This window comes from Gadus chalcogrammus, chromosome 23 (assembly GCF_026213295.1).
Source record: "Gadus chalcogrammus isolate NIFS_2021 chromosome 23, NIFS_Gcha_1.0, whole genome shotgun sequence".
Classification (NCBI taxonomy): Eukaryota; Metazoa; Chordata; class Actinopteri; order Gadiformes; family Gadidae; genus Gadus; species Gadus chalcogrammus.
This window is the reverse complement of record NC_079434.1, coordinates 4,953,321-4,976,035: the sequence shown is the minus strand read 5'-3', so window position 1 is coordinate 4,976,035 and position 22,715 is coordinate 4,953,321. Positions and strand designations below refer to the sequence as shown.

Genomic DNA, 22,715 nt, shown 5'->3' with positions numbered 1-22,715 from the left:
TGGTTCATCGTTTAGAAATGCAAGGCAATACTACCGATACCGAGTAGTATCAACGTCGGTAGGAAAAATCAAATTGCAAATAACTACAGAAACACCATTACTATCATCACTCCCTTCGAGTATCTCAATCGTAGTTAACCACCTCAACCGCATTTTTTTATCTCTTTGAACTCGGTTCAGATACATTCAGTACAAATCTTTGGCCCTTTTGTCTTCGCTTGTGATGGACGTGCTCGGCGGAATGCACACACTGCCAAGCAAGCAGTGATACAGTATGGCTGTCGCGTACTGTGAAGCTGGCCAGAATGCTTATGATGGACACACGCCCACTTTTTGGGCACTGCCAGTGCACAAGAGCGACCATGCAGTCACAAAGGGCTCTACAGTAAACCATTGGCTCTTTCTTCTTCGTACCCTAGAATTGATTTTGTTTGATTTTGATGAATAAAGTAGGCTGAATAGAAGTATAAGGTTTTTTATTTATGCATTCAAGGGAGATTATAAATATTATATATATTTATTAATATCTTGAAATTGCTTAATAATAATCACTATTTAGTTTGTAATGCTTAACATAGAAAGGTAAATTATGGTATACTTTATTTCTACCTTTTCTGTTTTTTAAATAGAATCAAATCAAAAGCTGTGTCCACAAGATGGTGCATTTCCATAACACCCAAGATGTACACACGCATGCAAAACACATGCCAAATTATTCAGCAGGTGGGGATGGCTCATTGATTTTATTGTTTGCACTCATCCTGACATCCTGTCAAGCACAGTGAGGAAACATGGCGGGTGGTGCCCCGTAACCATGGACACAGGGCTGGAGGAGGCGGGGTTTGGTGGGGGGGGGGGGGGGGGGGGGGGGGTTGCTGTGAGAGTGAAGGGATGGAGGGTGGGCTCTCTGGAAAAGAGATAGAAGAGCTGGGTTGGCAGGGAAAGAGGAGCTGGGGGGGGGGGGAGGGGCTGGGGGGCGGGGGTCCTCTCCTAGTACAGGTTCTCCTGCACATGGGCGGCGATGTACTTGATGGCCAGCATGGTCTCCATGCAGGTGGGCTTGATCTGGGATGCGGGCAGCAGGAACCCGTAGCGGCCGGTGTCGCGCAGCTCGAAGGTGAACGAGTACTTCACCCCGATGTCGTACGCGTAGTCATCTGAGCCTCCGGCCGCAGGGTCTGGGAGTAGAGCAGGGCTTTTTTTATTTTACTCATACTAAATGATGAATACTGCTTAATACTAAGGGAACATTGTGGTATAGTAGATCACTGTCAAAGGTAGATGAGCCTCTATTTTTACAATTAGCCATTTCTATTATGAAGCCAGGCATTGAAGGAGCCCTCTGTTCTCTCTCTGTGTGCTTCTGAGGAGTGTGGAGAGGCTCGTCTCTTCTTGCAGTTGTATACTTACAGATGGTGGCCGCTCCGGGGCCGCTGGTGTAGCGAGTACCGTACAGACTGCGCAGAGCGGACGAGGCGCCCTCAGCCACCTTCAGCTGCCCATGGAGGAGGTCAGTAAACAAAGGGTTAATACTGGACATATATGACATCCAGCCACTTACTAAACGTGAGACTGGGAACAATTAAAACAGACAATCAATCTGTAAAATGTACAAAAATTGCGATATGTCTAGGACCAGACATTTTTCGTCCTTTGTTCCTTGTTTTGGGATTTTTCTTTTTAATGTTTTTTCCGTTTCTAAAATGAACTCTGAAGAGGAGATGTGTTATCTGAGAACACCACAGATTGTTCCATATTCTAGTTGTTCTGTATTTTAGTTGTGGAGCTTAAACAAAAGGGCTACTGGGACGGAGGGCTGTATATTGGTACATACTCATGGTTCACACAATGGTTAGTATTGGGCCCCTCTATGAAGATAACATTTAATATCAGATGTGGCTTGACACCGTATTACCAAAACCAATAAATAACCAAGCATGAATATATGATGCCAGGTGATGTAGCCTCGTATAATTCTGTTTCAAACATGAAACATTGCACTAATCTTTATCATTTTGAACCTGAAGTGCGCTAAGCATATGAAAATATTTTCAATCTGCCGATATTAAAATCAATAGCTGAGAGAAAGCAGAAGTCTTGTGTTTACAGGAAATGAACTGGCACAGACAACAGGCTCAAACAGGAAATAGCAGAGCTGGATAGAGAGGGTAGGTTATGAAACACTCAGAGTTATTTAGAGAGAGAGAGAGAGAGAGAGAGAGAGAGAGAGAGAGAGAGAGAGAGTGAGAGAGAGAGAGAGATCTATCTAAGTGTGAGAGTTGGAGCGGAGGTGTGAGTGTTAAGCACCGTCGTCGTACACCCCGTGGAGTGGTAAGAGAGCCCCCTATATGCTTCCTATGAGGAAGGGGTGGGTAGGGGGGTATCACATGATCAAGAGTCAGGAAGTCAATGATTTTCAGTGGCAGAAATCCCAGAGATCGGTGTGATAATGGGACCGATGGGGGGCCCCACACAGGATGAAGGTCTCCCATGCACATTGAATGATTTACTGGAATTGCATCCTGTAAATACATTTATATATCTATACATGCAACTTGTGCGTTGTTTATATAAGTGTTGTTTAGAAATATATATTGGACAATATGAAGAGCAATATGTCCATATATATATATGCTCCAGTCCAAGAGAGAGGATTTACACTGCATAATGGTGTTGTTACAGAAAGTTAAAAAATATCAGAAATAATCAAACATCGTTATAGCAGGTGCTTTGCTTGACGACGTTTACTGTGTGGTTCCTAGGCTGCCTTATTGTATGTGCATGAATGTGACGTTGGTCGGTTTGAAAATGAGACGGGGACTGACCAGCTCACTGTGGTCTGCAGCCAGGTCGTAGGTGTAGGAGTAAGGGAAGAGCACGAGCTGGGAGTAGGAGTGGATGGTCAGGTAGGCCTTGATGTCTGCCTTGTTCCTGCGGAGGAAGTCGGCCACGTTCCTGACCTCCACCTCAGACTCGACCTTGGAGCCACAGAAGGTTTCACTGCAGGGGTTTCTGGAGGCTCCAGTTGCTATGGGAAGGAACCCAGCGAGCAGAGGTGTCATGTGGGAGAAGAGAAATTTAAGAGAAGAGAAATTTCCTTTACCGTTTGGAAACTAGAACAGTTATCAACACGCGTGTTTTTACTCTAGCCAACAAGTGGATAAAACAATGAGACTGCTTTTCCCTCGGCCTAAATAACCAAACACACCAACGTCCACATAAGCTTGGAGGCTGATGTCTAGACATATGTAACCCTTCACAGACGGCTGACTTACTGCACCAGCCCGCGTTCCAGTTCCTGTTGGGATCGGTCCCGAGGCAGCTGGTTCCCGAGGTCCTGGAACGGGTCTTCCTCCACATCCTGTTCTACAAGGTCCCAAATGGCTGAACTTTACTCTCATGTAACTCTATTTATGTGAAGTCAACAGAACAGTGTGAGTGGGAGTCCATTTGACGAAGATGTATTTCGAGCCTTGTTGAACTTACACTCTTGTGGGTGTAGTCGTAGCCGTCGATGTTGAAGACGGGCAGGACGTACACGTCCATCTGGTCCAGCAGGCTGGTCATCTGGGAGTCACTTCCGTAGGTGGACAGGGCCTGGGAAAGATAAAGATTGTTTTAGGGTGGAGGGAAGACCCATAAAGTTCTCAGCCAAAATGTTTTCCATGACCGGCTCAGCCCCAACAATGAGCGGACCTCCACTACCGAAAGTCCTGAAGCAGGGGGCAAGATCTACACCCAATGCTGGTGGATGTATGGGAAACACCGTCTGCATATGTACCTCATTGCGGCTGCAACTTTTTGCTTTCTTTGTTTAATTGGTGTTTGTAGTTTGCAAATGAGTGTCCATTTCATTGTTGATCCAAGGACTATAGAGTTGTTGTCATATGCTTAATGTATGCAGTCAACCTCCTGGATGTGTTATATCATGTGGCCGGTTTGAGGGCATGAGGTCTGAGTGGTGCTGTCGTTTTAGTCCTACCTCTTTCACAAACCACTGGCAGAAAGCAGGAGAGATCCACTCTCTGGCGTGGATGCCACAGTCCATGAAGATGGCGGGCTTGGTGACACTGGACTTCTTGCCGAGCTGTTCCAAGAGAGACGAGATTTAGGTTAATCTGTTTGCTAATGGGAATTACTTGAGTTCAAACTGTCGCAAACACACTTTTGATTGGTGGTTATTTGCCATGATGCTTTAGAAATGTACAAAGTCAAAGTCAGGTGATCTATTAAGGGTGGTTGAGGAAGTAAACGCCAAGGGGAGGATTTGGGCGAAAGCAATGCCTGATGGGTAAATCCTCTATAGTTATAGTACCTGTCCCCCCCACCACAGTGGCTATAGTAAATATCCCTCAGGTGTCCATGAGCACACACCTTGAGCAGCGTCATGGGGCGTCCCTCGTAGGTGCTGCCGATCGACTGCTTGCTGATCAGTGCAGAGTTGGAGGTGGAGATGGCGGCAATCCAAGACTGGACCTAAAATGGAGATCACAGATTGTCCTATCAGATATCAGAAGGACAAGGAGGATCCAAAACGGTGCTGTGAGTGAGATCCATGTATCTAGGGTGGCGCATCCTTAAAAAGTCTTAAAAAGTCTTAAATTCATGTTTCTAAATTGAAGGCCTTGAAAAGTCTTAAATTCGTTCCAAATGTTATATGCTGGTCTTAAATACTGTAACTCAAGGTCTTAAATTTGTCGGGGCATTATTTTTCTCGTTGGACTTTTCAGGAAGGACATATAGAGAGGCTTCTTTCTTGCTAGCTGCATATATAAATGATTATCTGCGTGCAATGGGTAGGTGAATGAGTCTCATTGAGTGACACACATGCTATGCTTGGGTTATAATACAGCAGGATCCCCCCCACCATTGCATGTTTTAGGTCTTAAATTTCATTCAAGGTGGTATTAAAAAGGTCTTAAAAAGTTTTAAATTTGACTTGCTGAAATCTGCAGATACCCTGAATGTATCACAATTATCATATCTTATCTATTCGATAAGATAAGGTAACAAGTACTTTATTAATCCCAGATGGGAAATGAAGGTGTCACTAAAGTGATAAAAACTTCAATTAATAATAATAAATTCTTTAGAATATGCAGTTAGACTACAAAAAAAAAATATAGCACAATACGAGTAGAAATGTCATGTCAATGCAGAATGTGAAAGCAGTGGTGTGATCGATGGATGCATGTCTTACCCTTGCCCAGCTGTTGTAGTTGGTGTAGCTGTGGGTCCTGGGAGTGGGGCCGGTCTGGGCATCGATGCTGACCTGGAGGTCCTCAATCAGCACCCTGAGGGCCACACAGCACCACAATGAGTCCCTAATGTCCACAGTCCACTGTAGGCATCATCCAGCAAGTGGTCTTCCCCCAATCTGCTGCTTCATCATGACATGTATCTAAATTAATTGCAGCCTGTGTTTCTTTGGATAACAATGTCAGCAAAATAACGAAATAATGCAATTAAATGAAGTATTTTTTTAGTCTATTCTAGATTACAACCTCATGCATATCCAGCACAGCATTTAGACAGAAAAAAAAAATACTTTCATCAGCTCTCTTCAGCAATGCATCGAAAAGAAATGAGGATTAGGATTCCTTTGCAATGTTTGGAAAGGAGAGGGGATAACATGTCACACAACACCCTGCCTTACTCGGTCTCCATGTCGCTCTGCTGCAGCATGGTGCTGACCAGGTCCAGGTAGGCGGCCGGCACGTGGATGTCCACATCAATGTCGATGGTCACCATCTCAGCGCTGTCGGGGCTCCAGAAGTCGACCTGCAGGGGGCGCCATAGGCCAACACTTGAACGCAAAACCGAGACCCTCCGAAAGCAAAATGTCAAAAGAGGCAGGTAAGACCTTCTAGTTTTCGATTCAGGTATGGGTTTATTTGTAGCTATAGGGAGCTGTCCAATCCTTAAAAAAAGGACTGGATACGTAGCCTATTATGTCTACAATGAGCTAAGAAAAAGTGGAGGGAGAATTGGACTGTTTTCGGTGCAAGTTGTGAACAAATTGTGCGGATGACCTGAGAAAATGGATCCAATTTAGCCTACATCACCTTTAGCGAGCCAATTTGTCCCCTGTGCAGAGTGAGAATCTCCCGCTAAGGTAAGGCATGGTGTGAAGAGATGGCCCTACCTCGATGCTGGCAGCCAGCTCCCTAATGAGCACGACGTGTTCGTCCATCACAGGCTTCAGGCGCAGCACCTTCTCCCTGGTAGAAAGAAAAGAAAAGGATGCTAAATACGAACACCACTCAGAGGAACCAGTCAAATGTTGTTCTATTGAGGAGCCTTTATTTCACACACATATTTAAGATATTAATATAAATGGGTATTTAAACAAGCAGCCAATTCCTGGAATTATTTGAAGAATTATTTATGCCCTAAACATTCATCATAAAACTCTTTTGCATTTCTGTTATTTTGCTGCTATGCCATTTTATAATGCCAATAGCACTATTGGCATTATCATGGGCTATATGATACATCATCTATATAGTAACTCGACTTGTGTAGATCTCAAAACATTTAATGCAAAAAATAGTACAAATTTAGCTATCTTACCTTTTATGCTATACCTTACTCTAACCCTATTTGTATATTTAATTTACCCTATCCATATATGTATTTATACATTTACCTTACCCTAACCCTATAATTAAATTTAGCTAGACTTTACCCTAACCCTACATTTAAGTAAAGCTAGACCTTACCTATTAGGAGAAAAAAATATATAAAATACTCATGATAATTTAGTTAGTTGCTATAGAGGAATATTATTCCAGCACATATATTCTACCTAATTTCCATTCTATAATCTGATCAGAAATGTTACCCCTCAAAGCGTGTGACCTCGGCCAGGGCCAATGCCACCAATCCAAACAGCAGGAAGACCTTCATCGTTGCACAGTGTAGCTGGGGCAGAATCCAGTCCGCTCTTATAGTCCCCGTCCCTGCGTCCGTCCCCAATCCTAATCAGCGATGTAGTTCTCCCCAGGGAAGGTCCTGCACACCTGCATGTGTTCTTCAGAGGAATTGGCTGCACCAATGAGATGCTCACTTAATGATTAACTAATATTTTCCTTGTGTGAACCAAGGTCACCTATTTTTGAATGCCCACTCGAGAGAATCAACATAATTTATTGTTGATGTAGCCAGCGCCTCACCACCAAGCCTTGTACATGTATTTACCTTTTATTTATGTTTTCATATATTCACAAACTGTACAATCACACAAAAAAGTACAAAAAAATGTATCAACACTATAGCATCAACATTGAACATGTTTAAATACAACAAAGATGCAATCACCACAGATATGGACAGCAAAACACCCTGCCTGGAGTGCTTGTGCGATACGTTCTATTTCTCCAGAACTTCCTTAACACCGCAAGTCAAATTTCAGTATGCAACGTACACCTACACCTCAACACTGCCACCGGGAGCACAGCATATTGAACATAAAAATAAAGCACATAAACATATCCCCTCGTCATAACAACATACTGTGTATCATTTTCATCCGATTGTATTGGGCTTCCAATTTGTTGGAGCACAAAGCAACAGTGAGCCTGTGGTCTTCCACGTCCATACTTGCATGCATTTGACCATTAAAGACACAAAGAACACAGCATTGGGAATAACGTCAATGCATCATCACTCTGGCTAGGTTGACACGGTGAAAACTTGCAGTATACAATGAACCATGCTATATATATTTCTAGTGCTCATTTTGAACTACTGGACAATTAAGTTAATTTCTCACTGGTATGATGGCTCGTTAGCTGTATATATGAGTAAGACAGGACCAATATACTAGCAAGGGTAAGTCTGGCAGACATATTTATTACGTTTCACTTTTTATAAATAAGGATTGTGACCGCACCCTAGTGCTGTGTACGGTTAATTAGGTATCCTGGAATTACGTCATATAGAATATACAGGAACACAACATGCAACATCTGTGGGCTTGTCTTCTCCTGGAGTTTCAGTGCTTTAGTAATACAGTTGGGGGGTTTCCTTACAAGCATCGCATTCCGCCAGTGCAGGGCGGCTCAGTCCGTCCTCGCTCCAGTCCCGTCCTCACTTGCTGTCGGCGGACGAGGTCTTGCTCTTGGTGGTCAGGCTCAGGGCCTCGCTGGCGCGGTAGGACAGCGCGCTCATCTTGGAGCTGATGCTGGGATGGGGGAGGGGGATCCCGCGCTGTGCGCAGCACAGCAACCGCAGCAGGTTCTTGCGGAAGTTGGCCCCCACAAAGCCGTACACGATGGGGTTGACGCAGCTGTTGAAGTAGGCGATGCAGATGGTGAAGGGCATGGCCGTGTCGATGATCTCCAAGATGGAGCAATCCTTCAGCACCTTCATCTGGTTCAGCACCTGCAGGAAGTGGACCACCTGGTGCGGCGCCCAGCACAGGAAGAAGGCCAGGACGGCGGCGGCCAGCATGCGCAGCACCTCGTCGTCACGGGAACGCACACTCTTCTGGATGTGCCGGGACCTCATCAGCGCCCGTCCGATCAGGCAGTAGCAGGTGATGATGATGAGGAAGGGCACTAAGAAGCCCAGCAGGCTCTTCATCAGGCTGATGGCCAGCAGCAGGTTGTCGGGCCTCGGGGCGTCCTTTGAGTGCAGGATGCCGCACACCGTGGTCCCGTTGACAATGGAGTGCACGTCCCGTGTCAGCGCGGTTGGCACGCTGAGCACAAAGGCGAAGATCCACACCAGCACGCAGCTGATGCGCGCATAGCCCACCGTGCGGTAGCGCCGCGAGCGCATTGGGTGCACGATGGCCAGATAGCGGTCGATGCTCAGGGCGGTGAGGAAGAAGATGCTGGTGTAGAGGTTGAAGATGATCAGCCCGGCGCAGGCCTTGCACAGGAAGCTGCCAAAGGGCCAGTAGTAGCCGGTGGCCGTGATGGTGGCCCACATGGGCAGGGTGATGAGGAAGGTGAGGTCGGAGATGGCCAGGTTGAGCACGAAGATGTTGGCCACCGCCTTGAGCTTCATGTAGCGGTATATGACCGCCACCACCATGCTGTTGCCCACCACGCCGATGACGAAGTTGAAGCCGTACACCACGGGCACCAGGGTGAAGATGAAGCTGTGCGTCCCGGACATGCCACAGGTCAGCTCTATCCCCTCGGAGGCCGTTGCTGTCATGTTCGCCATTTCCAATGCTTGCCGTTGGGCTCTGGGGCCGCTAAAAACCAGGGGGTGCCCGTCAGCGGGGGGTTGTCTGTCTGTGACTGATACGGGCCTCGGGCGAAAGGCCTCGGCAAGTCCTAGGAAAGAAAGACACAACAAAAAAGAAAAATGTCAGCGACAGTCAAGGGGGAGAGCCATGGTTACTGCCGTTACAGCCCATAAACGCTAATTCACATGCGGACCCTTGAAAGTGCTCCCCCCTATGCCAGCTCATTATGGACCAGCACATTAAAACCTATTGTGACGCTTAGCTTTATTCATATAACATAAGAAGCCCTCGGAAGAACAGATGCTGTACGTAATTCAATATTCCACTTAAGCTCCTTTTAAATATTATATAGACATAGTCAGCATTGTTACTTCTTCCCCTTTGAAACGGCCCTTCGCTAATGAATGGGGACAGTAAAAATGTACAGCGTTGGCATCAAATAGCCGTCCATCTGGGCGAACCGTCGGCACCCGGAAGGAGAACATTTAGGCTGCGCGTTACGACCTGCGCTAATGAACACTGCGCGGCAAAGTACGTGCTCAAATAGCAACGCCATTAAACTCGGAATCACCGAAGAGCAGGGGGCGAGGGAAAAAAAACGGGCTCCGGCTCCAGTCGCTGTAAAAGACATGTCACGTTCCGAGCCCTCGGTGTGCTAAGATACGCAGCATGTGAACTTCTAATCAGCGCACACCTAAACAAACAGGCCAGCGGGGCGGCGGTGGTGACGGCTCTGTCGAAACCTCTCTCGGTGAGAAAAGCCCAACCTGCACGCTGTGGAAAATTATCCCCGGGGATCGTTGACTCCTTTCTCTCCGTGTGCTTCATTTGTGGAGAAGGCAGAACGAACAACTAGGAGATAAAAATTCTGCCCCTTTCTTCTGCGCCGTTACATTTTAGAACATGGCTTAATGTGAGGCAATTAGTTGCGCCATTTGTTTTGTATTTTTCTTTTGAATATTGCCACAAGCCTAATATAGGCTACCAACACTAAGGGAGCTTTCTATTTCTTTTACTATATATTCTGTTATATTATACCATAGCTATTATTAACAATATTACACCTACTTTCAGGGACGCGGGAAGTCAGTCCGAGTGGGGGGTGCTGAGAGAGAGTCTATATAATGACGTCATAATAAATGCTGCGCAACATCCAATGTTTACAGAGACGAGATGACGGGTGACGTCACATTTAGGGCTCCGCTCTGATAAACACTTACTGGTGTGTAAAAATACTAACTCTGCCAACTAGCCACTGTTATTCGAAAACGTTAGCAAGTAAACAATGTGGAAATTAGAGTCAACTCGGCTGATACTGTGCTGAATTGCACACACTAACAACATGCCGACAAGCTGTTGCGGTCCGGGATTATACACAGCGTTATAACAAGAATTCAGTAGGTTATTTCTAAAGGTTTACAAAGGAAAGTGACAGTAAACGAAAGCCTTCATTTTCATCCAGACTTACGAGTTGTCTGATATGAGGAAGGTGACGAGTTCTCCGTCAAGTGAACCGTCCCTCTTTTTTTGCCAACCAGTTTTCGTTCAGGATTCCAAAATCAAAACGATAACATTCAACGTGTCTATTAATATGGCCAGCAACATTTTACAGCAGTTTTAGAATGTTTTGCACTACAACAGATGTTGAACACCAACATGCTTATGTAAAATCAGCATAGTACCATATTGAGCTATGGACAGGTCACATACGGAATGCAGGGAATTGGATGTCCGGCTGGTGTTTTGATCGCAAAGTTTTGCCCTCTTGGTGCCAAAAAAATCTGAAAATACTTATTTTCTGCGACACATTGCACTTGTAACAAGCTTGACTTTTCGAATTTTCCCTTCGCGCACACAGCACTGTTCTGCGTTGTGCGTCACTACGTCAGCCTACACAGACAATGTCCTAAATATAATGAATTGCTAATATGATAAATATAACAAAAAGGGTGGATGTCAATAATTCCATGAATAATCATGTTGTATGATAAAATTCTACTCAAAAAAAAAAAAGTATTGATTCGTTCAGAAAACGTTCTCACTTGCAGTTACAGCCAGGGACCGCCAGGGGGGTGCTGCAGCACCCTAAGCACCCCCACTTCCCGCGTCCCTGCCTACTTTTACATTAGAATATATTGTAAAGCTACCAATGAACACCAAGTTAAAGGACAAAGTATGATAATGAATGATTAGTAGGTTGGTATGATTCTATGATTTTCAGCTCCCAGCCTGGGTTCTAAATTTGATATATAAATGGACAAGTGACTAAGTGGTAAATAATTTGAAATTTATATACGGATGAGTATTACCTATAAATTAGGGCCCGACCAATTAATCGGCCTGCCGATTTAATCGGCCGATTATAGCCTTTTTGAAAATAATCGACATCTGCCAAAAAGACGCAGATTACAACCGTTTTTTTTTTATTTATTTTTTTAGAAATGTTATTGCACTTAGTATCCGGATTGCGCTCCTACTCGCCTAGCTAACTAACAACTTTAGCTGGAGTAAAAAAGAGGAGATGGAATTTTACCGTACAACATGAAAGCACGCTCGCTCAGGCAGCTGCGCGCTCACCTCACCAATGTACACAAGACGCGTTGTTTGAGCATGTTGTGCCTGTTTTTCTTTAGGTCCCAGGCCATGTTAATTTGTTATACTGTAGACTCTAACGGTGAGACCATACTGCTCAGCACGCACGTGTTAGTCACTGCTCACGAGCGCAGCACATTGGGAGTTAGTTATTTATTTTACATTTTAAATTACACTAATTTTTGACTGTAAATGTATTCTAAAACACTCAAAGGTTCTGCATTCAATTCACATATTCGTCAAAAGTGTTTAAATTATATTTATTTAAGGTATCAAAAACTACATTTTATATTCTTTTTATTTTTTTTTTAATCGGCCGATTAAATCGTAATCGTAATTTTTCTCTGAAAATAATCGGCATCGGCATCGGCACTCAAAAATCAATATCGGTCGGGCCCTACTATAAATACATGTAGGTAATGTACAACACAGTATATGGTTCATATACGTTTGAATTAAAATGATTGTGCAGTGTACAAATAATATATATCTAGCGTACAATACGTTATACCACCAACAGCCATAACTGTTAATGAGGTACTTATTATTACTATTTATTATTATTATTCAGACCTCCATTATGCCACAAGATGGCATTCTAGTATAGAGCTGCTTGGCCCACAGCCCCTCCGGTTCAACCTGCTGACCTGTAACATGTAAATGACCTTCGCACGGAGATCCTGATGTGGGCCTGAAAGAACCACTGCTACAAGTAATCAAATAGCTTGGTTGGCTTGGTTCAATGCAAGGCACACCAGATTAATGTACAGTAATGTTACTTCATACAGTAGACCGTTATATAAAGTGTGTGTGTGTGTGTGTGTGTGTGTGTGTGTGTGTGTGTGTGTGTGTGTGTGTGTGTGTGTGTGTGTGTGTGTGTGTGTGTGTGTGTGTGTGTGTGTGTGTGTGTGTGATTAGTATATGTTACACTATATTTAGCGCTGTCCATATTCTGAAGGTCATCTGGTTGATGATAAGAAAATATTCATGAATGTAATAGTTCATTTAAATATTGGAAATTTTGAATGAAAGGAAGTTCAAATATACTTCAGGAGACCTACTTCCACTCTGAGTCAATAATCTACCTTATTCCTTTGGACCTCTGAGCATTCCTGCTAGCGCTAGAGCAACAACCATATCAGTTGCAGCTGTGTGGAGAGTTTAGTTTGGGGGACTGTGTGGATGCAAAGGCGGACAGAATAATAGAATATATCTGGGTCTGCTCGTCAAAATCCTCATACCGATTCTTTGTAAAAAAAAGAACGCAGAACAAATTAAATCCGCCCCTTACTTGAGAGCCGTTACGTTTTAGAGTATTGCTTAATGTGTTGCAATTAGTTGCACCATTTATTTTGTATTTTTCTTTTGAACATTGCCACAAGCCTATCATGGATAACACTCAGGAGGTTTGTTTTCTGATGAAAATGAAATTCACACATTTTTCGTTTCACTAACGACTATAGTCAACTGCAGCCCTTCAATGTGATTTCTACAAGCAGACAACAACCAATCACAGTTGAATTAAAGACTTCCATTGACCATATAAGGGCATTCTGTGATTAACATGCACCGGACCCCCTCTGTATCGCCAGGACTAGCCTCCTGACCGGTAGAACTTTTCCATGAGGCAGATGCACAAGGTGAGCGGCGTGTGTTTGTTTTTGTTAGTGCGTGCGTGCGCACGGCGGGGGTGGGACGCCACTCGGCACATAGAGACTCACAGCCAATGCTCTGTATATCAAAGTATCAGAGCGGCCATCCTAATGTAAATGAGCGTCATAAAAGGTTGGTCCTGAGCGGACGAAGCCGGATTTAGTGCAGCGTGTGGCCCTTGAGTCGGCCGAGGGACAGGGCACCGCATAACAGAGGGGCCGCCATAAAGCCTGGGTGACGGCAGGCAGGAAGGCACATATCCACTTTACTTTCATCACCCGTAGTCGGTAAACATGAAATGTCCCCAAAGTGAGACAACAGCGGACGCATCATGACGCCAGTGACAACCACACATTAACAAAAAATAGGATTTTTTGAAATATACAGCGACCTGCGGCTGACTTAAGACGACCCCGTCATGAACTGGGACTTGGTCCACTATGGACGACATTCCGTTCCCATTGGCGATTTCAGCGACATATTTCCAAAAAGTAAAAACAGAACTTTTTGGAGAGCATGGGAGACTCATGGCAGGCTTAAACCGTTTGGGCAAAAGTCCTGAATTTGATTGAATCGGGGTTAGAATGTGAGTGGATTTCAAAGCCTGGTTCCCATCAACAGAGCTATCTAAGGGCCGCTCTTTTATTTTATACACTGACATGAGCACCACCATCTGGCTGGCAAAAGAGGCAATGGCCTCAAAAAAAGAAAAGTCAATCTGCTGGAGTTAATGATTTATATTGAGAACCATGATACCATTGCTTTCATCTTACTGGCAGGCCCACCGCCGCCACCACCCTTATGCACACTATCAAACAATGATCACCTCTCGTTTAGCACTGACACTCTCGCTCTCTCTCTCTCTTTGTGTGTGTGCGTCTCTCCCTCTCTTTTCACACTATTCCTTCCTTTCCTCATCACGCGTGATATCGCTTGGAATATGTAAGCCAATGTACTAATGTACATGACTAAATCACCGCTGTTAACTCTGCTGCAATCTCAAAGCTCTTAACACCTTTAATTAAATATGAATAATTCCCATTTTCCACACTAACCCCACGGTCAATATTTTGACTGGTATCAGCTGAGTGAATATAAATGTATATATGGCTAGATGCAAAGAATAGTTGCATGCATGCCTGGTGTTCAAATCTACGGTGATTTGAGTTTCAATTGAATTCCCGGCTCCCTTTCCTCCTTGTCTTATCTTACGGCAGTCTCTCTGAAGAGTTGCTCAACCTGTAGGCCTTTGGAAGACAATAGGATCAGCCAAGCACTAGCTCTCCTTTGGAATAACAGCAGCATAATTGACTGTGTAACGCAAAACACATGTGTAGCCGTGTTACGCAACATCACAAAACGGTAACGCATAGACTTCCATATACAAGTGGTGTATATTTATATAGGTATATAAAACATACATGTGTCACAAAGTTTAGCTTAGAGATACCCTGGGTTCGCTGGAAGGAGAATAATTGGACATGAAAGCTAGTTATTCACATACAAAGACAAGTGCTTGTATATGGAAAGAGAGAGAGATACTGGGAGACAGTGGGAAACATCGAAAGACGGTGAGAAAGCGATGGAGCCTTTGAGGGAGAGAGAGACTGAGACGGGGGGGGGGTGGGTGCACTGAGGGAGAGAGGGACAGTGAGGGAGACAGAGGGGGAGAGAGATTCCCAGCGGACGGACTGCAGGACACGGGTTAATGGATGTATTGGCTTGAGAAACCTCGTCTGCCTACTGCTGTTTATGTGACGTTTGACCCGTCCATGCAGTCCATGCCATCACTTCCTGCACTGTTTATGCAAAGTGAAACCCCCAGTACTTCCCTTCACTGTGCTATGTCGCTGGTACCTTGTTCCCACTCGCTGTGCCGTGTCCACAGGGACATTTGCGAATGAACCAATGTCCCGACGCACTCCAAAGCCCAAATGAAAGTGTGTGATGATATAATGTTTGACATTTTTTGAGCAAATCTCAACACTTAACAACACAAGAACCTTTAGAGTTCAAGTCGCTATCCAGGATTTCTTCTCACTTCTTCGGCCCCATTGTCTTCAGTGTCATGCAGCCCAATAAATGTATATTCCGGAACATTTGTAATTCCAACCCACACTTACTTATCGCTTTCTTCATAAGCTTCCTCTTCCCTCCCTAATCCCTTGCTATTCTATATACAATTTTCCCATTCTTTCTCTCACCCCCATCTAGGGAATCACTTCTTCCACACAGAGAGGGACAATGTTGTTCAGGAAGTTGTCCCAGCCTTTCCTCCGCTTCGAGGGGGGGGGGGGGGGGGGGGCTCCGTGGGTGAATGGGGGGATGAGAGAATAGCTCCGGCTGGTTCCCCACTGTTTGGTCGTCTACTCTTTACTGTCCCTCTCTCTTCCCCTCTCTGTGTACACTCACTACGTGTGACTCTCACCGAAGCAACAGGTGACGCAAAGAATGCTGCTTGAAAAAAGCTTGGTTGATATAAATGTGAGAGGAATAAAAGCGTCAACCGTTGATAATAGTCAAATTCATAGAATGAATACAATAGTCAATGAACAGAAAGATTTCAGAGATACGCTTAAATATAATGACACCAAAAGAAAAACAAGCTTTTAACGCAATCTATGGGACTGCTAGATGGCTTCGGTTACCACGTCAAAACCTTTTAAACGTATTTCAATTCAGTCCACCTCCGACATCGCTTCTCGGGTCCGCTTCATTGACCCTAACCCAGTGAAAGTAAACGCAACCTTCAACAAATTAAAAAAAAACAAGCAAAATAAGAGGCTGTGGATTAACTGGTAAAATAAGTTCCTACCTGCAGTGGCTGAGACCGGAGGGCTGTTGATGCTGGTGATAGAGTGAGATAGGCAGAGAGATAGAGAGGAAGACCGGCTCGCTGAGCCTGGGACTGACTCTGAGTCAACTTAACTTGAGGAGCCAGACAAGCAGGAACACTGGTTGACACACAAGCCATGCACTTGCTCACTCACTCACTCACTCATGCACACACACACACACACACACACACACACACACACACACACACACACACACACACACACACACACACACACACACACACACACACACACACACACACACACTCCCCCTCTCTTGTGCTCTTTTTCTCCCTCTAGTTTTCTCTCTCTTTTACAGACTTGCAAAGAAACACACACACACACACACACACACACACACACACACACACACACACACACACACACACACACACACACAACCACTCTCTTTTGCTCTCTCTCTCTCTTTTTTTTACACACTCAGAGACACAATATTGGAGCACTTTAAATGTTTGGCTTGTTTTCAGGTGTCAGCTCAACGATTAGTTGGAACATATGCAGAAACACAGTCTCTCTCACAGACGGGCACACATACTTTATTATTGTGCTTAATCACAAATATAAAAACACAGATGCTATTGCACAATTTGTCCCCTTCTCTCTCTCTCTCTCTCTCTCTCTCTCTCTCTCTCTCTCTCTCTCTCTCTCTCTCTCTCTCTCTCTCTCTCTCTCTCTCTCTCTCTCTCTCTCTCACAATCTCCAGCGTCCATTCCATCATTAAAAGTGTTATGAAAACACTAACACAAACCAAGCGCACACATACAAACAGAAAAACACCCACAAATCTCACAACAGTACAGTCTGTCCAGTGGTTCTGTTCGACCTGTCTTCAACATTCACAACATTGATAGCCACCTGACCCAGGGTGTGAAAGTTCTGTGACCGTTTGTGTATGTCGGGGGGCAGGACAGGCGAGGGGGCGGGTGGGGGATCAGGGTCTTGGAGTTGGGTTACCGATGGACACCCTGCATTGCCGAGCTTCCTAAGCATAGGCGAGTTTTCCATTGTCATCCAGCTGTCACTCCCATCTTGATGCTGTGAAAGTGTGTGTGTGTCTGCGTGCGCACTCCCCTCACATATACACATTCATGTACTATGTATACGTGTGCGACAGAACAATCACTTGACACCTAACATGCATGACAATACTGGTGGGAGCATCCATCCACCACAATCTCCTAGTTGCGACTACATTAAGTTGTCTTTAAACAGCGCTGCATCACTCATCGGTGGGGAACAGGTGGGGAATGTGAAATCCCTGAAGAGTAAAAAATACATTTGATTTATGGACTAAATTGGAGCTAAATACGATGCGTCTATCACTGGAGGCTTAAGAACCAAACTGTTGTGGAAAAGTGTCTATAATTAGCATCGGCAAACAATCATCGGTCACCGCTGGAGTCTGAGGAGCTCTTTGTCTCTCAATGGCCCCCTTTGTCTCCCCGCGAGGTGACAGGTGCCGATACGGTGACCTACTTACCTCCAACCCTCGCCTAGATGTCCTGCGCCAACAGAGATGGACATTGACGGATGAGGCAGCATTGGTTGTCACCCCCCTAACCCCACCCATCTCCGGCTAAATCATTTGGCCACACCCGCCGACGGTGCAAGCCTCACAGGTATTCGTCTCCCCCCCTGTGATCTTAGCTCCGAGGTCATGGCATTAGGCAAGTCTCGAGCTTCTTATCAAGGGGGCAAGTAAGTTCAAAGTAGCAACTAGCTTCTTTCAGGAGCGTTTAGTTTACTAACAATGTTGGATCGTTTGGCTTACCGTTGCTTCTCGTATTTATCCTTTTTTCTTTCTATACAGGAAAGTTTAGAAAGTAGATGAAGAAGTAATAGAGAGTGATAGGAAATGAAAGGCAAACAGAGAGGGAACCCGTGAGAGAGAGAGAACACGAGAGACAGTGGAAGAGAGTGCAAAAAGAGTGCGTGTGTGATACAGAGAAGATAATGAGAAATACTGAAAAGAGAGAGAGAGAGAAAACAGGAAAACAGAAGGTTAGACAGTGGTAGAACATAAGAGAGAGTGAAAGACAGGGACAGAAAGAGGGAGAGACAGAGAATGAGAAACACACGGAGTGAGAGAGACAATGAGTGAGAGGGAGGGGGCAAGATGGAGAGAGGGATAGAGAGAAGGAGTGGAGAGCGTCAGCATATCAAGTTGTGACACACAGCAACAGGGCCATTTACACCTCTGCGCACTATGATCGTCTGCCATTAAATCCTCAACTCTCCTTGGATGATAAGGATCAATCCATTAGGGACAAAAACAACAAAAACCTTATCACTTCAGAGAGATGGCACATCCTGTCACAGGCACCATCACCTGCACTTTGGTATCAACCAAAAGCTGTACTGGGTCTTAACTTTATTAGGAGTTAACCACGCTAATCATCTCATCCCGGGGAGCGCTTATGGAAGTGAAAACCAGGGCAGTTAATATCAGGGCTGTGCATCTTCAAAACGACATATCGCAAACAAAAACAAATATGTCAGTGCGACTGGGCACAGGATATTATTACAGTACTCCATTACACAGCAGTGATTTACTATTGTCTAGGCGGGACAGCAACAGATGGATTGAGATTTAACATGGAGATTTGGATGGTTCACTTGGTAGATAAATATGAATATTCTTCTATAGGTAGCTACAGATTGCCAAACCGAAATTGGCAGTTAGTTTTTTTGTTTGATTAGTTCTACTAATGCAGCCACTAAAAAGGGGAAGCTGTGGCACTTAAACAACTTTCTACTCTTTTAACCACTGTGACCGTGTTAAAGCTGTGAGTAAAGGCCTCGACCAACAGGAAGTGGCTGGACCTTGGTGTTGTTACCCCCTGGAGGAAGCCAGAGTGGGATTGCTGTCCGCTAATCAAATTACTCTGAACACGATTAGGCGTGTTGTTCTCCGTTCAACCCCAGTAGAATGAATTGTTGACTTACTGGAGGTAATTACCAATGCACACGTGGTGGGCTGCTGCAGGGAGGAGATGCAGCCGTTGAAGAAAGCAGAACCTTAAAATGTCAAACTGTGGTCATGGCCACCTGGCAATGAAAGGCAACACCGTGTTAGATTGGATGACCGTGAGTTTACTGTAGACCAGTGACTGACAGCGGGCCCCACTGCGTCACTTCCCGCTGTCTTAGCGATTAAAATACCGCCAATGCTTGTCATTCAATATCCAAAAACATCAATTACGTTGTTGTGTTACTTATATTTTAACCAATCTTCATTCATTATGAGTTTGTTGACTAATTTGAGTAATAGCCATTTGAATAATGTATTTAATTGTGAGGTATATCTAAGCTGGTTAAAGTATTTCAATAAAGTTATAGTATTTATTAAAGACATTAGGACTGAGATCATATGATCCATAATATGAGTTATATCTCTGTAATACAGGACATTAGTGCAGGACCAATGTAGGAGTAAAGCGATTTGCTTTGGTGCTGCATTTGACCGAGTCATGCCGGCAGGCAGGAGCGAGAGCCGATGTTGTGTTGTTCAGAAGCATGCTGGGGAGTGGGAAACATGTTCTGGCATTCTAATGTAATCTAATCTCCGGCTTGCAGAGAAACCAAAACACCCCGAAAAGTTTATTTACAAATCTTCCATGGCGAACTCCCATCCAATTTCTCCGGCGGCATTGCGCGCTCACTTCCTCATTCTGTCATCACAACAAACGACACCAAAGCCCTAGCCAAGTCCCTTCAACAAGTCAGAAAGCAACCCCATATCCTTCTCTCTGGTTAACACAGTATTTTGTTAAGTATTTTCTTCTATTAATTCCTTGATGGAATTTCACTGTCTTACTGAAACCCGACAAAAGACTGAGCGAAGCAGATAATTTAAAAGAGACAATCTATAAATACCGTCAGCCGGCTCCCCCAGTCCTGCTTATTTTGGCATCCCCCACCAGAGTTGGTTAGAGAAATACACTATTGACATTTGTGTACTTCTATTGTGTCCTGTACTTCTATTTTTGCATTTGACTCCATGACTCCCATCCCCCTCACCTGTCTTGAAATGTGCTCTCATCACCACTGGCTCTGGACAATCCCAGTTCAAAGTCACACCTCTCTGACACATAAAGTTTTCGGATATCCATAAGAAAACTGTAAATCAACACCACAACACCAATCGCCAAAGGTGTAGACAGCGGCAGCCTTGACCACCTGGTCGTGAAGCCCTGGTAGAAGTGACTATCGACACTCTATCCATTCTAAGTGAATTGGAGTTCATTTTTTTTATACAAAGCGAACCCAGTAGCTGGTTCATCTCCATGTTATATATTTTGAGAGGTCTCCTCTGGACGGTTTTATTTCATTGAAATGTATTAAAGATTAAATAATAATGAGTTTTGGATATGGACTAATGCATCGATGGCCATTCAATGACCACCCTGAATGTTACAAATATGCATAACTTCCCCTGCCTTTTAAAAATATCTCAAACAACGGCGGTGCGCTTAATGTGAAAAATACGGCTTCATAACATTTGTAAACCAATGACGCTAAATCAAAGTTGTTTTGGTCTATTGTGGAGGCCAACGTTTGATGCTTGGCCCACTTCTCTCCATCCTGTGCCTGCTTCTCCTCATGTCCATCTGCCTCTCTATACTGAAGAAACCCGGCCGTAATCAAAGCTTCCCAAATCCCACGTCATAAACGGTCTAAGGTTAAACAACAATGAGATGCAAACAATTAGTGATGAAATTATTATTGATCTTTAAAATGTGTTATGATCATCGCTTGCAGTCCCCGGCTTGATAGCACTTTCAATGCCGTCACAAAACTTTTCAGTTGTAGAGGGAGTTACGAAGTTAACTCGATTCTGAATTGTGCAATCTTGTAACTCATTGGCTATCATCTGTATCTGTGTAACTCTGAGGAAACCGGGAAATATTCCTATCCTGTGTAGCTGGATAATGGATATTCAGGCCACGACTTCCTTCTCTGTGTGCTGGTCATTATTTTAAATATCTTCTGAAGGTGTTTCAGGTCCAGACAACATTTTGGCTAATATCTATACATTTGTATCACAGCTTATAAAAAGCTGAATCGTAGTCAGATGATAACCGATGGGTTCTGAGATTGTTGTCCTCCAAACTGACTATTTACTTGCATGCAACTAAAGCAAACTGAAACATGATTGGTCAATACTGCTCGCACTACAAACGGACTACCAATAGTAATCACAATACCAACACCAAAATATTCTGCCGTTGCCAACATATTCTGGATTCAAATGCAGACATCGTTTAAAGGGATTCTTCACCAGTGGAGATATGAAGGTTATATGAAGTATATAACTATATGTATTATAAATGTGCAAAGAAAATTAAAATCGGTTCATCCTAACCTGAGAAAAGGCAGAAAGTGTCTCTCTGGCTCAAAAGTAAGAAATCCTCCACATACCGCGGTGCATTGTGCTCGCTGCACCGCCCGCCTGTTTCCGTTTGGAGGGGGAAGGACCCATGGTCCTTGCGCGAGTGGTAGCGCGAGCAAACTTTGTGTTAACATATCCCTGTGTATCACGGGGACTAGTTTAGACTTCTGCTCTCGTTTTTTCAAACGCATCATTTGTATATGACTGTACAGCATAAAAACATTTGCTAATTACAGGAGCTCAGCATATCAATTTGTACTCAACCTTTTCTCCCCAGCTGAAATAACGGTTTATCTTATGCAGTAGGTCTTCTTTAGTATAACAGGACTTGGGTTAGTAAACAAATCACAAAAACCAACATGAATTAGAAGTTTTATTCATAAAAAAATATGAACTATTTACAAAATTAAAACGTGTAGGGTGCGTTTGCTAGAGTCAACATAGTCACAGCTCATCTTGAGCATCTACTATCTCCTGGTAGCCATGATACTGCCCATCTTGTGCTGGGTAAATAGCTCTGATGGGCTGGACAACACAGGAAGCCGATACTGTCTAAGAAAGAAAGAGAACAACATTAGCAAAGCAAGATTAATTATGCCTTGAGTAACCGATATAGCATTACACAGACTTCAAGCTAACGTAACGTAGCCTATGCTCTGCAAATAAGATTGGCTACTTTCGGATAACTACATTTTCACATTCCCTGGGACTCAAAACAATTGTAGCCAATGTGTTAGCACTTTCTCTATGCTCAGACCTCTGTTTCTCCCGGCGGGCTTTGGCTGGCATTTCCAGTTCACTTTCAGGGTCCGTAAATATGTATCCAATACCCTACTGTTCAGATGAGGCATAAAGCCTGGGTGAGAGGTTACACACATGGCCCCGTCCTCGCCAGATTCAGCCATTTATTCTAGAAGAAACTGGCATCGCTGAAACTCGCTGCAGCACAGGGACTCTGTGTCAGTGTCTATAGGCGAACAGAGCAAACCGGCGCGCTCTGTCTCCTCGTCCTCGGCAA

General features: G+C 44.3%; 2 protein-coding genes across 4 annotated transcripts; both read right to left on the bottom strand.

The window, feature by feature from the left end:
- Positions 1–980: 980 nt before the first annotated feature.
- cpb1 (carboxypeptidase B1 (tissue)) lies at positions 981–6,934 on the bottom strand. Its single transcript, XM_056584085.1, has 11 exons — positions 6,845–6,934; positions 6,146–6,221; positions 5,657–5,781; positions 5,201–5,294; positions 4,375–4,476; positions 3,983–4,087; positions 3,487–3,597; positions 3,276–3,366; positions 2,826–3,028; positions 1,411–1,495; positions 981–1,178 (listed from the first exon to the last, which is right to left on the bottom strand). Exons 1-11 carry the CDS (start codon positions 6,907–6,909, stop codon positions 991–993), a joined length of 1,245 nt encoding a protein of 414 aa, XP_056440060.1. The 5' UTR covers positions 6,910–6,934; the 3' UTR covers positions 981–990.
- A 90-nt stretch (positions 6,935–7,024) lies between these two features.
- On the bottom strand, positions 7,025–21,722 carry LOC130377109 (type-1 angiotensin II receptor-like). 3 transcript variants are annotated; one of them, XM_056584088.1, is made up of 2 exons: positions 21,671–21,722; positions 7,025–9,290 (listed from the first exon to the last, which is right to left on the bottom strand). In XM_056584088.1, exon 2 carries the CDS (start codon positions 9,175–9,177, stop codon positions 8,092–8,094), a length of 1,086 nt encoding a protein of 361 aa, XP_056440063.1. In that variant the 5' UTR covers positions 9,178–9,290; positions 21,671–21,722; the 3' UTR covers positions 7,025–8,091. The 3 variants fall into 3 exon arrangements, with proteins under 3 accessions (XP_056440063.1, XP_056440061.1, XP_056440062.1); XM_056584086.1 differs by lacking the exon at positions 21,671–21,722 and adding an exon at positions 16,263–16,477; XM_056584087.1 differs by lacking the exon at positions 21,671–21,722 and adding an exon at positions 10,671–11,365.
- Positions 21,723–22,715: the final 993 nt, after the last annotated feature.